At 43.2% G+C, this 16711-nt stretch overlaps 1 protein-coding gene across 1 annotated transcript in view; it reads right to left on the bottom strand.

Annotated features, from left to right (window-relative positions):
* LOC311107717 (disks large homolog 3-like) overlaps positions 1-16711 on the bottom strand; it is a gene marked incomplete at its 3' end in the record, with an annotated part of 100177 nt that overhangs the window by 69672 nt on the left and 13794 nt on the right. The window contains exon 3 of the mRNA XM_084150233.1: positions 15747-15832. Within this exon, the coding sequence (XP_084006359.1) occupies positions 15747-15832 (86 nt within the window). The remainder of the gene's footprint in view (positions 1-15746; positions 15833-16711) is intronic.

The raw sequence follows: 16711 nt of genomic DNA, 5'->3' as shown, positions 1-16711 counted from the left end.
CCTCCCAAGTCCATGAATCCTTGATAGGCGTCCATAAATCCTGTTGCCGCTTGACACGCTGCTTGGTCCTTTTATGGTGGGTTTTTCTGTCACGAGGGTCGATGTCGTCCAAGTATGACCAAGGCGCAGCGTGTCCAAGAAACATGACTTTATTTATTCAAAAGTCTGGAACAAAACAACAAAACACGACCGATACGTGAAGTCCTCTGCAACACTGACAGAACTAAGAACAAAAACCCACAACTCCCACAAGAAAACATACAGAATAAATATGGCTCCCAATCAGAGATAACGAGCCGACAGCTGACACTCGTTACCTCCGATTGGGAGTCAATGACCAAACCTAGAAATACACACAACAGAACTACCAACATAGAAATACACCCAAATACCCAACATAACCAAACCAAAACCCAACAACACAAAATACACCCTGGCTCAAATACAAACGTCCCGGAGCCAGAGTGTCACATTGACTGGCTGCATCACTGCTTGGTATGGCAACAGCACCGCCCTGGATCACATGGCGCTACAGAGGGTGGTGCGGACAGCCCAGTATATCACTGGGGCCCAGCTCCCTGCCATCCAGGACCTCTATATGAGGCGGTGTGAAAGGAAGGCCTGGAAAATAGATTGTTCTCTCTGCTTCCGCACGGCAAGCGGTACCGGTTCATCAAGTCTGATATCAACAGGCTCCTGAACAGCTTCTATCCCCATGCCATAAGACTGCTAAATAGCTAACTAAATGGCTACACAGACTATCTGAGTTGACCTTTGTATTTTATTCTTGCTCTGTCTCTATGCACACTCACAGGGCCCTACACACACTGATTTCCCAACACATTCTCCATAATTTGCTCACACACACATAATATGCACACACATTTATACTGACTCTACACACATGCACATTTTAGTCGACGCTCTTATCCAGAGCGACTTACAGTAGTGAGTGCATATATTTTCAATACTGGTCCCTCGTGAGACTCGAACCCACAACACTGGCGTTGCAAGTGCCATGCTCTACCAACTGAGATACACGGGAACATACAATCATCATATACGCTGCTGTACTCTGTTTATCATATATCCTGATGCCTAGTCACCTTACCCCTATACATATCTACCTCCATCACTACAGTATCCCTGCACATTGTACATATACAGTGGGGGGAAAAAAGTATTTAGTCAGCCACCAATTGTGCAAGTTCTCCCACTTAAAAAGACGAGAGAGGCCTGTAATTTTCATCGTAGGTACACGTCAACTATGACAGACAAAATGAGAATTTTTTTCTCCAGAAAATCACATTGTAGGATTTTTAATGAATTTATTTGCAAATTATGGTGGAAAATAAGTATTTGGTCAATAACAAAAGTTTCTCAATACTTTGTTATATACCCTTTGTTGGCAATGACACAGGTCAAACGTTTTCTGTAAGTCTTCACAAGGTTTTCACACACTGTTGCTGGTATTTTGGCCCATTCCTCCATGCAGATCTCCTCTAGAGCAGTGATGTTTTGGGGCTGTCGCTGGGCAACACCGACTTTCAACTCCCTCCAAAGATTTTCTATGGGGTTGAGATCTGGAGACTGGCTAGGCCATTCCAGGACCTTGAAATGCTTCTTACGAAGCCACTCCTTCGTTGCCCGGGCGGTGTGTTTGGGATCATTGTCATGCTCAAAGACCCAGCCACGTTTCATCTTCAATGCCCTTGCTGATGGAAGGAGGTTTTCACTCAAAATCTCACGATACATGGCCCCATTCATTCTTTCCTTTACACGGATCAGTCGTCCTGGTCCCTTTGCAGAAAAACAGCCCCAAAGCATGATGTTTCCACCCCCAATGCTTCACAGTAGGTATGGTGTTCTTTGGATGCAACTCAGTATTCTTTGTCCTCCAAACACGACGAGTTGAGTTTTTACCAAAAAGTTATATTTTGGTTTCATCTGACCATATGACATTCTCCCAATCCTCTTCTGGATCATCCAAATGCACTCTAGCAAACTTCAGACGGGCCTGGACATGTACTGGCTTAAGCAGGGGGACACATCTGTCACTGCAGGATTTGAGTCCCTGGCGGCGTAGTGTGTTACTGATGGTAGGCTTTATTACTTTGGTCCCAGCTCTCTGCAGGTCATTCACTAGGTCTGGTGTGGTTCTGGGATTTTTGCTCACCGTTCTTGTGATCATTTTGACCCCACGGGGTGAGATCTTGCGTGGAGCCCCAGATCGAGGGAGATTATCAGTGGTCTTGTATGTCTTCCATTTCCTAATAATTGCTCCCACAGTTGATTTCTTCAAACCAAGCTGCTTACCTATTGCAGATTCAGTCTTCCCAGCCTGGTGCAGGTCTACAATTTTGTTTCTGGTGTCTCTTTGGTCTTGGCCATAGTGGAGTTTGGAGTGTAACTGTTTGAGGTTGTGGACAGGTGTCTTTTATACTGATAACAAGTTCAAACAGGTGCCATTAATACAGGTAACGAGTGGAGGACAGAGGAGCCTCTTAAAGAAGAAGTTACAGGTCTGTGAGAGCCAGAAATCTTGCTTGTTTGTAGGTGACCAAATACTTATTTTCCACCATAATTTGCAAATAAATTCATTAAAAATCCTACAATGTGATTTTCTGGAGAAAAAAATTCTCATTTTGTCTGTCATAGTTGACGTGTACCTACGATGAAAATTACAGGCCTCTCTCGTCTTTTTAAGTGGGAGAACTTAAACAATTGGTGGCTGACTAAATACTTTTTTCCCCCACTGTAGTACTGGAACTGATCCTGTATAATAGTATGCTTACTTACTTTATCCTGTTCTTCTTATTCTGATTTGTATATCTCATGTGTTTTTGTTTGACCTTGTTATTTGTAGTATTACATTGTTATTGATTACTGCATTGTTGGGGTTAGAGCTTGCAAGAAAGGCATTTCACTGTACTTGTGAATGTGACATTAAAAACTTGAAACTCATCACTGGCCCCAACTGCTAGGGCCTCCTCACTAGCCAGCCACTGAGCTGAGCTGTCCCATCCACTAGCCCCCACTGTTAGGGCCTCCTCACTGGCCAGCCACTGAGCTGAGCTGTCCCATCCACTAGCCCCCACTGTTAGGGCCTCCTCACTGGCCAGCCACTGAGCTGAGCTGTCCCATCCACTAGCCCCCACTGTTAGGGCCTCCTCACTGGCCAGCCACTGAGCTGAGCTGTCCCATCCACTAGCCCCCACTGTTAGGGCCTCCTCACTGGCCAGCCACTGAGCTGAGCTGTCCCATCCACTAGCCCCCACTGTTGCGGCCTCCCTATGTATAGCCCACACTGGCCAGGCCTGAGGATGGGGCTAGGGATGGGGCTGTGGATGGGGCTGTGGATGGGGCTGAGGATGGGGCTAGGACTGGGGATTGGGCTGGTGCTGGGCTAGCCAATCCTCAACACTGTTACTAGTAACATCAGCTACAGTTCCACTGTACTAATGACATGGTGACCAACTGTAATGCAGGGAAGGAGGGCTGGGGCACTTGTGCGGCTGATTTAGTTGTAAGCAGCTCCAGGGTGTATCAGAGGAATGGTGGGTGGGGCACTAGGTCTCTGGTTAAAACTTTTGACGTGCTGTGACGTGTGACCACAGTGTGTGTTTGACATGGGTCAAGGAGATGAGGGTTTTGCACAATGATATCTGTCACGTGAGCGTTAAATCTGACTGTAATTCATTGAATTAATGAAAAAAAATGATTGGTTCACTACAGTGTATTACTACTAAGGTTTAAAAATTTAAGCTAGGAGGTACATATGGGAATTCCTAGAGAGAACAAATGCTTTAAAATTCTGCGAATGGAATCTTTCTATAACCACTCATTCAGACACACACCTTCAACTGCTACTTGTTCACAAAGCTTTTTGTGAACAAGTAGCAGTCATGAACTTGATACGAAACCGATTAACTAGCCTGCTAATATTGTTGCACTCGCTAAGTCTAGGGGTCTTAGGCCAAGTTAACTGGTCTGCAACCTGATTTAAGATGTGCATCTGTGAGAAATCCGTGTATGAGGACTGTCATGTATGTACATGTGCCCAGGATACAGCAAACCTGCCAAATTCAGGGCTAGCTCCATCTTGACCTCTTGGTCGGCCAGAAAGATTATTCATATCTTCATGGTGACAAAACAAGTCTACAGTAAATGTTGTCCCCCACAAATGATGTAGCGCTCCTCCTTGTGTCAATTAGTGACAATTATTCCAACGTGCACTACCAGTCAAAAGTTTGGACACCTACTCTACATTGTAGAATAATAGTGAAGACATCAAAACTATGAAATAACACATATGGAATCATGTAGTAACCAAAAAAGTGTTAAACAAATTCAAATTTATTTTATATTTGAGATTCTTCTAATAGCCACCCATTGCCTTGATGACAGCTTTGCACACTCTTGGCATTCTCTCAACCAGCTTCATGAGGTAGTCACCTGGAATGCATTTCAATGAACAGGTGTGCCTTCTTAAAAGTTAATTTTTTAATGTATTTGAGCCAATCAGTTGTGTTGTGACAAGGTAGGAGGGGGGGGGGGGGGGTATACAGAAGATAGCCCTATTTGGTAAAAGACCAAGTCCATATTATGGCAAGAACAGCTCAAATAAGCAAAGAGAAATGACAGTCCATTATTACTTTAGTCAATACGGAAAACTTATCTTTGAACGTTTCTTCAACTGCAGTCACAAAAACCATCAAGCGCTATGATGAAACTGGCTCTCACGAGGACCACCACAGGAATGGAAGACCCAGAGGTACCTCTGCTGCAGAGGATAAGTTCATTAGAGTTACCAGCCTCAGAAATTGCAGCCCAAAATAAACGCTTCAGAGTTCAAATCACAGACACATCTCAACATCAACTGTTCAGAGGGGACTGTGTGAATCAGGCCTTCATGGTCGAATTGCTGCAAAGAAACCACTACTAAAGGAAACCAATAATAATAAGAAGAAACACGAGCAATGGACATTAGACCAGGGGAAATTTGTCCTTTGGTCTGGATACCAAATTGGAGATTTTTGGCTCCAACCGCTGTGTCTTTGTGAGACGCAATGTGGGTGAATGGATGATCTCCGCATGTGTAGTTCCCACCGTAAAGCATGGAGGCGGAGGTGTTATGGTGTGGGGGTGCTTTGCTGGTGACACTGTTTGTGATTTATTTAGAATTCAAGGCACACTTAACCAGCATGGCTACCACAGCATTCTACAGCGATATGCCATCCCATCTAGTGGGACTATCATTTGTTTTTCATCAGGACAATGACCCAACACACCTACAGGCTGTGTAAGGGCTATTTATCCAAGAAGGAGAGTGATGGAGTGCTGCATCAGATGACCTGGCCTCCACAATCCCCCGACCTCAACCCAATTGAGATGGTTTGGGATGAGTTGGACGGCAGAGTGAAGGAAAAGCAGCCGACAAGTGCTCAGCATATGTGGGAACTCCTTCAAGACTGTTGGAAAAGCATTCCAGGTGAAGCTAGTGTGCAAAACTGTCATCAAGGCAAAGGGTGGCTACTTGAAGAATCTCAAATATAAAATATAGTTTGATTTGTTTAACACTTTTTTGGTTACTACATGATTCCATATGTGTTATTTCATAGTGTTGATGTCTTAACTATTATTCTACAATGTAGAAAATAGTGAAAATTAAGAAAAACACTTGAATGAGTAGGTGTGTCCAAACTTTGACTGGTACTGTATGTTGTGTGGATTAATTAATTAATTAATTAATAATAAAATAATTACGCATTTTCCCTTGCTGGAAATTAAAAGTTGATAGTTGACTATGGGTGGTATGTTAGACAATGGACTATACTTCTTTATAGCGAGATGCATTAATATAAAGCAGGATTCGTTTTAATGGGAACACTAGGGACATTTACACTGATAGTAGTCTTGCCGGACTATACTGATAGCAACAATGTTTGAAGTCAATGAATTGACTGCGAAATATTTACATTGATCCATTGTTGTCTATCATTTACACCAATGCAAACAGTCTCTATGTAGGCATGTAAGATGCTATTAGGGCATTTGAAATTATTTTACTGTTTGATTACTCACTTAAAATTATACTGAACAAAAATATAAACGCAACACGTGACAATTTAAACGATGTTACTGAGTTACAGTTCATATAAGGAAATTTGTCAATTGAAATGAATTAATTAGGCCCTAGTCTATGGATTTCACATGACTGGGCAGGGGCGCAGCCATGGGTGGGCCTGGGAGGGTATAGGCCCACCCACTGGGGAGCCAGTCCCAGCCAATCAGAATTTTTCCCCATAAAAGGGCTTTATTACAGACAGAAATTCTCCTCAATTTCATCAGCTGTCTGGGTGGCTTGTCTCAGACGATCCCGCAGGTGAATAAGCCAGATGTGGAGGTCCTGGGCTGGCGTGGTTATACGTGGTCTGCGGTTGTGAGGCCAGTTGGACGTACTGCCAAATTATCTGAAACGACTTTGGAGGCGGCTTATGGTGGTGAAATGAACATTCAATTCTCTGGCAACGGCTGTTCAGTTTATTAGTACTTGCAAAAAAGTCTGAGTTGAGACTCTGAAATTCATGCACATTTATGTTAATTAGGCTTATGCCAGCAATTATATTTTAGTCAGTCTTTTTAACAATTAACCATGGTTCCTGATTTCTTACCGAGTCAACAATGAAAATAAATTAATTTATTGAACATGTCAAGGGAGAAGTAATATAACGAATGCAAATGTAACAAAAATGAACAATAATGTTACAATAAATGTAATTTAAAAAGTTACAATAATTAACAATAATTAACATGAATCCTAAAAGCACCATTTCCTTCTGAAATGTAAGGACTTTGTCAAACAACTAGTTACCAACAACAACAAAAAACATGTATCCAGATTGTGTTAATATGAAGGATAAAATATAATTTCTGTTTACTGTATACTGTATACTAGTGGTGTGCGTGCAAGTGTGTCAATAAGTACTGAAATTATATAGGTCATAATGGGAAACTTCTCATAAGGAGATGCATATATGTCCAAATTACATGACTGTCGCTCAAACGGGGCAGGAGATATGCTTGTTAAAGGTTTGGTTGGGACAAAACTTCTAATTAGCAGAAAAATAAATGGGTGGAGCTTATAGGTCCTTATGAGAAACTTGCTGCTCATGAGGGGCTGCATATATTAACCAAATGTAATGACAAACAGGACAGGAGATATCAAAGTTTGGAATTTCAGTTGATTACTATAGCATCCCCCTAGGGCCAATCAGTGTAATTTTTGAATTTCAATTGATGACTATAGCACCCCCCTTGGGCCAATCAGTGTAATTTTGTAAATGCTGGATCTCTATCATCCAAGTTTCGTCAAAATTGGGCCAGTGCTGTCTGAGATATCGCATGTGACGAACGTACGAACGTACTAACGGACGGAGACAGATTGTGGGGGACAATAAATATGTACAAAAACCAAAATACAAAAAGGCATAACCAACTATAGCCTCTTTGCTCCTGTAGTTGGTCTCCCAATGGTGAAGGCGACATCCTGTACCCAGAAAACAAATTTACCAACCCTCTGGTTTACCTATTTCCCAGAAACCTTTCCTGTGTACCTATGATAAAAAGTGTACCTATGATAAAAATTACAGACCTCTACATGCTTTGTAAGTAGGAAAACCTGCAAAATCGGCAGTGTATCAAATACTTGTTCTCCCCACTGTATATAGCCCGTACTGACTGGTAAGGCATTCCAGATTATACATTTGCTATCGGTGATGGGAAAAGTTTGCTATTCAGTCTAAGCACATGGATTTTAAAAACCCATTGCCATTACTTGATTGTTTTGGGGGCAGGTTAAATCATAATGGTATATAAGACCCAATTTTTTCTATCCGATGTCCTGGATTGATTTATTATGGACTATCACTATTAAATTAAAAACCTCTTTACTTAAAGCAGCTGAGAAAGCGGTTGTAGCCACACACCACACACACCGTGTAGTAGGAGGTAGTAGTCAGGCCAAATAGTTATTTTATCGCTTTGGTAATATTTTCACAAGTACAGTGGGTATAGAAAGTCACCACCCCCTTTCAAAATGTTCACCTTTTGTTGCCTTACAGCCTGAAATGAAAACACATAAAATAGTGGGGGGGGGAATCAAAAGAACTCTGAAGATGTATTACAATTAAAATAGCAAAATATCCTATTTGGATATGTGAACACCCCCCTGAGTTAATACTTGGTGGAACCACCTTTTGCTTGAATTACAGCCATGAGTCTCCTTGAATACGTCTCTACTAATTTTGCACACCTAGACTGTGCAATATTTGCCCATTCTTCCTTGCAGAATTGTTCAAGCTCAGTCAAATTGCATTGTGACCGCTCATGGACTGCACTCTTCAAGTCATTCCACAGATTCTCGATGGGATTTAGGTCGGGGCTCTGACTAGGCCACTCAAGGACATTAACCTTCTTGTCCTTCAGCCACTGTACGGTTGCTTTGGCAGTGTGCTTCGGGTCATTGTCATGTTGAAAAGTGAACCATCTTCCCACTTTCAACTTCCTGGCAGAGGGCTGCAGGTTCTCCTCAAGAACCTGCCAGTATTTTGCACTGTCCATTTTCCCTTCTATCCTGACAAGTGCTCCAGTCCCTGCTTAAGATAAACACCCCCACAACAGGATGCTGCCACCGCCGTGCTTTACTGTAGGCATGGTGTTCTTTGGGTGGAAAGATGTAATGGGTTTTCGCCAGACATATCATTTTGTGTTCAGGCCAAAAAGTTCAATTTTGGTCTCATCTGACCACAGCACCTTTTGCCACTTGGCCTCGGAATCTACAATGTGCTTTTTGGCAAAGCTCAAACGAGACTTAATGTGGCTTTTTTTGAGGAGTGGTTTTTTCTTGCCACCCTCCCATAGAGGCCAGATTTGTGGAGCGCTTGTGATATTGAGGTCACACACATTGACACACACTGACCAGTCTTTGCCATAAAGACCTGAAGCTCCTTCAAAGTCGCCATTGGCTTCTTGGTAGCCTCTCTGATCAGTCTCCTCCTTGCCCGGTCATCCAGTTTGGAGGGACGGCCTGATCAATGCAGGGTCTGGGTGGTGCCATACGCCTTCCACTTATTAATAATGGTCTTAACTGTGCTCCGAGGGATAGCCTTTGAAATCCATCCCTTGACTTGTGCATTTCCACAACTTTATCTCGTAGATCTTTTGAAAGTACCTTTCCGCCCATAGTGGATTATTTGCTTTGAATTTCACTACTAAGCAGTGGAGTCCTCTATGAACAACTGCTTTTATTCTGAACTAATCAAAGTCACTACAATTGATCACAGATGGAAGCCAATTAGCTTGATTTGTGATCTGGAAGGTGGTTGGTTATACCGCAGCAAGTTTGCAATTGCAATTCTAAGGGAGAGTGTTCACTTATCCAAATAGGGTATTTTACTGTTTTACTTAATACCAAGATGACGTAGCAGTGCGGTCATGTTCTCTGTTGTGTGTCCGTGTAAATAGCCAGTTTTTATGTATTTTTTTTGTATTTTACGTATATATTTCCCTATCACACTTTTCATCCTTCTACTAAATATACTTTCCTGCAACCCGCCTCACTCAATGTGGAATGGATTCTATTATTGACTCACCTTTATCTAGAATCTCCAGTTGAAACTAGCTAGCCAGCTAACTAGCTAACTAGCTACTTGCTATTAGCCACCGTTAGCGGTTTTCACCCAGAACATCGGATTTTCTGCCGGAATAACTGAATCACTGGACCTTAACGCCGGATCAAAACTAGCTAGCCGCAACCAAATGGATGTTGCTGAAGGCTAATCACCATTGCCCCCGAAGCAAGCACCAGTTAGCCTTGAGCTAGCCTCGAGCCAGGACCATATCCCGGCTATCTACCTCTTTGTCTACCGGACGGGAGTAGCCAGCTAACTAGCTACTTGCTATTAGCCACCATTAGTGGTTTTTCACCATTGTCCGTGGCCTGCACTACCTACCAGCCAGCTCTAGCCTGGACTATTATTGGCCAGTCTGCACTGTCTGCACAGCGAGTTATCGACCCAGAACATATCGGTTTTTCTGTCGGAATCACTGAATCACTGGACCTTTAACACCGGATCATCGCAACTAGCTAGCTGCAACCAAATGGATGTTGTTGTTGGCTAATCAGCCTTGAGCTAGCCTCGAGTCAGGCACATCTCCCGGCTATCTACCTCTCTGTCAACCGGACGGGACCTCCTAGAGTCGACACGGAGCCCCGCCGATCCATCATGACCGGTCTGCCGACGTAATCGTCTGTGGTTTCAACAGGCTTCCCGTTGCGACAACCACGAAGATCCTTCTGCTAGCCCCGACCCGCTAGCACACGCAAACAACAGCCGTGCTTCCTGCTCGCTGTGCTGTAGCACCAATTTAAACTGCTCTCGGACTCACATATTGCTGTTCACTGGACCTTATGATCACTCAGCTGCACAGCTGATGCCTGCTGGACTGTTCCTTTACACGGTACCCTGTCCTGTTTATCTGTTTAGCCTCAGCCCAAACTTTCATTGCCATTACCAGTTGTTGTCTTAGCTCTCTCTAATAACACCTGTGATTGCTTTATGCCTCTCTCCCATGTCAATATGCCTTGCCTATTGCTGTTCCAGTTAGTTCTTATTATACAATTTCACTGTAGAACCCCAAGTCCCTCTCAAACTGCCTCAAATAGCTCCTTTGTTCCACCCCCCATACACGCCGAGACCGGCTCAATCGGTGCCTCCAATGAGGCTCTCTCTTTCATTGTTACCCAACGCTTAGGTTTACCTCCACTGTACTCATATCCTTCCATATCCTTGTCTGTACATATTGCCCTGAATCTATTCTGCTCCCTTTATTCTCTGTACCCAATGTACTAGAAGACCAGTTCTTAAAGCCTTTAGCCGTATCCTTATTCTAGTCCTCCTCTGTTCCTCTGGTGATGTAGAGGCTAACCCAGGCCCTGCAGCCCCCAGTATCACTCCTACTCCCCAGGAGCTATCATTTGTTGACTTCTGTACCTGTAAAAGCCTTGGTTTTCTGCACGTTAACATCAGAAGCCTCCTTCCTAAGTTTGAGTTATTCACTGCGTTAGCACACTCCGTCAACCCTGATGTTCTAGCAGTGTCTGAATCCTGGCTTAGGAAGGCCACCAAAAAGTCAGAAATGTCCATCCCCAACTACAACATTTTCCGCCTAGATAGAACTGCCAAAGGGGGTGGAGTTGCAATCTACTGTAGAGATAGCCTGCAGAGCTCTATCATACTATCCAGGTCTGTGCCCAAACAGTTTGACAATCCACCTTTCCAGAAACAAGTCTCTCACTGTTGCTGCTTGCTACAGACCCCCCTCAGCCCCCAGCTGTGCCCTGGACACCATATGTGAATTGATTGCCCCCCATCTATCCTCAGAGTTCGTACTGCTTGGTGACCTAAACTGGGATATGCTTAACACCCCGGCCATCCTTCAATCCAAACTAGATGCCCTCAATCTCACACAAATTATCAAGGAACCTACCAGGTACAACCCTAAATCCGTAAACATGGGCACCCTCATAGATATCATCCTGACTAACTTACCCTCTAAATACACCTCCGCTGTCTTCAACCAGGATCTCAGCGATCACTGCCTTATTGCCTGCGTCCGTAACAGGTCCGCGGTCAAACGACCACCCCTCATCACTGTCAAACGCTCCCTAAAACACTTTAGCGAGCAGGCCTTCCTAATTGACCTGGCCCAGGTATCCTGGATGGATATCGATCTCATTCCGTCAGTAGAGGATGCCTGGTTGTTCTTTAAAAGTGCTTTCCTCTCAATCTTAAATAAGCATGCCCCATTCAAAAAATTCAGAACTAAGAACAGATATAGCCCCTGGTTCTCCTCAAGACTTGACTGCCCTTGACCAGCACAAAAACATCCTGTGGCGTACTGCATTAGCATCGAATAGCCCCCGCGATATGCAACTTTTCAGGGAAGTTAGGAACCAATATACACCAGCAGTTAGGAAAGCAAAGGCTAGCTTTTTCAAACAGAAATTTGCATCCTGTAGCACTAACTCCAAAAAGTTTTGGGACACTGTAAAGTCCATGGAGAATAAGAGCACCTCCTCCCAGCTGCCCACTGCACTGAGGCTAGGAAACACTATCACCACCGATAAATCTACAATAATCGAGAATTAGCATTTGCTACGGCTGGCCATGCTTTCCACCTGGCTACCACTACCCCGGCCACCAGCTCTGCACCCTCCGCTGCAACTTGCCCATGCCCCCCCTTCTTCTCCTTCACACACATTCAGACAGCTGATGTTCTGAAAGAGCTGCAAAATCTGGACCCTACAAATCATCTGGGCTAGACAATCTGGAACCTTTCTTTCTAAAAATAGCAGCATAAATTGACGCAACCCCTATTACTAGCCTGATTGGAAAGCTGCCGTGGTCATCCCCCTCTTCAAAGGTGGTGACACTCTAGATCCAAACTGTTACAGACCTATATCCATCCTGCCCTGCCTTTCAAAAGTTTTTGAAAGCCAAGTTAACAAACAGATCACCGACCATTTCGAATCACACCGTAACTTCTTCGCTATGCAATCCGGTTTCTGAGCTGGTCATGGGTGCACCTCAGCCACGCTCAAGGTCCAAAATGATATTATAACTGCGATCGATAATAGACAGTACTGTGCAGCCGTCTTCATCGACCTGGCCAAGGCTTTCGACTCTGTCAACCACCGCATTCTTATTGGCAGACTAAATAGCCTTGGTTTCTCAAATGACTGCCTCGCCTGGTTCACCAACTACTTCTCAGATAGAGTTCAATGTGTCAAATCGGAGGGCCTGTTGTCTGGACCTATGGCAGTCTCTATGGGGGTGCCACAGGGTTCAATCATGGGGCCAACTCTTTTCTCTGTGTATATCAATGATGTCGCTCTTGCTGCTGGTGACTCTCAGATCCACCTCTACGCAGACGACACCATTTTGTATACATCTGGCCCTTCATTGGACACTGTGTTAACAAACCTCCAAACGAGCTTCAATGCCATACAACACTCCTTCCGTAGCCTCCAACTGCTCTTAAACACTAGTAAAACGAAATGCATGCTCTTCAATCGAACGCTGCTGGCACCCGCCCACCCGACTAGAATCGCTACTCTCGATGGGTCTGACCTAGAGTATGTGGACAACTACAAATACCTAGGTGTCTGGTTAGACTGTAAATTCTCCTTCCAGACTCACATTAAGCATCTCCAATCCAAAGTTAAATCTAGAATCGGCTTCCTATTTCGCAACAAAGTCTCCTTCACTCATGCTGCCAAACATGCCCTCGTAAAACTGACTATCCTACCGATCCTTCACTTCGGCGATGTCATTTACAAAATAGCCTCCAACACTCTACTCAGCAAATTGGATCACAGTGCCATCCGTTTTGTCACCAATGCCCCATATACTACCCACCACTGTGACCTGTATGCTCTTGTTGGCTGGTCCTCACTACATATTCGTCGCCAAACCCACTGGCTCCAGGCCATCTATAAATCACTGCTAGGCAAATCCCTGCCTTATCTTAGCTCACTGGTCACCATAGCAACACCCACCCTTGGTCTGCGCTCCAGCAGGTATTTCTCACTGGTCATCCCCAAAGCCAACACCTCCTTTGGCCGCCATTCCTTCCAGTTCTCTGCTGCCAATGACTGGAACGAACTGCAAAAATCTCTGAAGCTGGAGACTCTTATCTCCCTCACTAACTTTAAGCATCAGTTGTCAGAGCACCTTACCGATCACTGCACCTGTACACAGCCCATCTGAAATTAGCCCACCCAACTACCTCATCCCCATATTGTTATATATTTTGCTCATTTGCACCCCAGTATCTCTATTTGCACATCATCTCTTGCACATCTATTATTCCAGTGTTAATACTAATTGTCATTATTTTGCACTATGGCCTATTTATTGCCTTACCTCCATAAATTGCTACATTTGCACACACTGTATATTTATTTTCTGTTGTATTTTTGACATTATGTTTTGTTTTACCCCATATGTAACTCTGTGTTGCTGTTTTTATCGCACTGCTTTGCTTTATCTTGGCCAGGTCGCAGTTGTAAATGAGAACTTGTTCTCAACTGGCTTACCTGGTTAAATAAAGTAAAAAAACTTGTAATTAATTTTCAGATTGGATATTGTGGGTGTAAATAAAGCTGGAAAAAGTATAATTTTATGTGTTTTCATTTCAGGCTGTAAGGCAACAAAAGGTGAACATTTTGAAAGGGGGTGGTGACTTTCTATACCCACTGTATGTGGCGAATTTTCTAATCTCGTAGTACAAAACTCCAAACTAGTAACACTTGTAACGCAGTCAGTCTTACATTCAAACCCTTTCATTTTGCATTCATTTTGTTTGTATCTTTCACTACACAGCCATTGATCCAAAATATAAGTTTACTGTGAATTATAATTAATACATTGGTTTAATCACCAAAACACAACATAATGACATCTTCTCAATTTAGTGTAGTGCTGAGCGATTAACCAACATTTCGTTTATTTTGTTTTTTTTAAACAACTAATTGATCGACGTTGGTTCAATTATTTGAACTTCATTTAATCAATTTTAGAATAAGGCTGTAACATAACAAAATGTGGAAAAAAAGTCAAGGGGTCTGAATACTTTCCGAATGCACTGAATATATTACACAGGAAGTTGGTGGCACGTTAATTGGGGAGGACGGGCTCGTGGTAATGGCTGGAGCGGAATAAGTTGAATGGTATCAAATACACCAAATGCATGCCTCCACTTATATATTGATCCGCGGGCCTACAAAAGGGGGGCCGCAGGCTGCATGACGCCAGTTGCCCATCCATGATCTAGGTAACTGATAGTTGGTATTTATCAGTCATAAAATTATAAAGAGCTCTGATAGGTTGGAGGCCGTCCTCCGGAAGTTGTCATAATTACTGTGTAAGTCTATGGAAGGGGATGAGAACCATGAGCCTCCTAGGTTTTGTATTGAAGTCAATGTAGCCAGAGGATGCTGTTGAGGCTACTGTAGAACTTAATTGCAAAACAGTGTGTTTTAATCAGTTATTTGGTGACGTGAATATACTTTTTTAATGTTTCACTATTTAAATTGGTCCTTCCCTTCCTCCTCTGAGGAGCCACTACTTTCTACCAAATTTCTCAGTGGTTATTTTTCCAAAGCTTGTCTATAATTATTACTGGCAGTGACCATGTGATGTGATTGCAAACACTTGTAATGTAAGGACTGGGTGACATTGTTATCAGCAGCCCACTGATGACCACATGGTGTTACCATTGCTGAACTGACTAATGTTGTGGTGTCTGTCTTCATCTATCTCTCCCAGACAACCACTACTTTCTCTCTGCATATCACTCACTCTCCATCTCTCCCAGACAACCACTACTTTCTCTCTCTCTCCCCCTCTCTCTCTCTCCTCACTTCTGACACCAATGTAGCAAACGGCGGGACAGGGGAGTGAAAGGCAAAACACCCTACGCATCGCAGCAATAGGATTAACCACTTGGTGGGAATTGTAACGTGGCTCATATAAGCGAGGATCACTAAAGTATATTTTGTGCGTTATGTAAGATGTACAGAGTATTTGTAAAGGCATACGACTGGTATCCAGTTTACATATTTTTGCATTGTGTACAGGTTGACTGATAAAGAGAAGCAGGCCTTTATCTAAGTTTCTCACCTCCCCCGCATCCTCAGCACTGGCCTCCAGCACACCGTTCTGTGTTGTGTTCAGTTGCAGGGTCACCATGTAACATTCTTGGATATCTGCAAGGAATTAAATAAACAACAAGTTATAGAAATAAAGGCCATTGTCCACTCGGATGTGAGTATTTGAATGACAATCCACAAAAAAATCCCATAGATAATGTATCATTAAGACACTGAATGTTGCTTGTTTTCTTCAGTGTGCCTCTCAGAGCAGATGTAGGGGTGAGACATCTGTTCACTACTATGCATTTAAGTTTTCTAAATGTTGTTGTATGACTAAAATCCTGACTGCATAGTTGATCATTAAGTCCATGTCCAAACAGCCCAACTTCAATAACAAGTCATCCTTTGTATGGTCTAATAAAGATCAGCACTCTGCCTCCTACGTAAATGAGTTTAGACTAAATTAGATGAGAGAGGTAGATTTCTCCACAAATACCCCATCTGAACGAAGGGTAGAGAATGAAGATGTTGGACTGTCTGTGATGTCTATGGCATATAACTACAGTGCCTTCAGAAAGTATTCATACCCCTGGACTTTTTCCAAACATGTTTGTGTTACAGCCTGAATTTAAAATGGATTAAACCTAGCATGGTGAAGTTATTAATTACACTTTCGATGGTGTATTAATACACCCAGTCACTACAAAGATACAGGCGTCCTTCCTAACTCAGTTGCCAGAGAGGAAGGAAACCACTCAGGGATTTCACCATGAAGCCAATGGTGACTTTAAAACAGTTAGAGTTGAATGGCTGTGATAGGAGAAAACTGAGGAAGGATCAACAAAATTGTAGTTCATCCACAATCCTAACCTAATTGACACGAGTGAAAAGAAGGAAGCCCGTACCGTATAAAAATATTCCAAAACATGCATCTTGTTTACAACAAGGCACTAAAGTGATACTGCAAAAAATGTGGCAAAGCACTTCACTTTT

The sequence above is a fragment of the Coregonus lavaretus genome, assembly GCF_964263955.1.
Source record: "Coregonus lavaretus genome assembly, chromosome: 32".
NCBI classification, from domain to species: Eukaryota; Metazoa; Chordata; class Actinopteri; order Salmoniformes; family Salmonidae; genus Coregonus; species Coregonus lavaretus.
The sequence above is the reverse complement of the archived record's forward strand: the minus strand, read 5'-3'. Positions and strand labels throughout refer to the sequence as shown.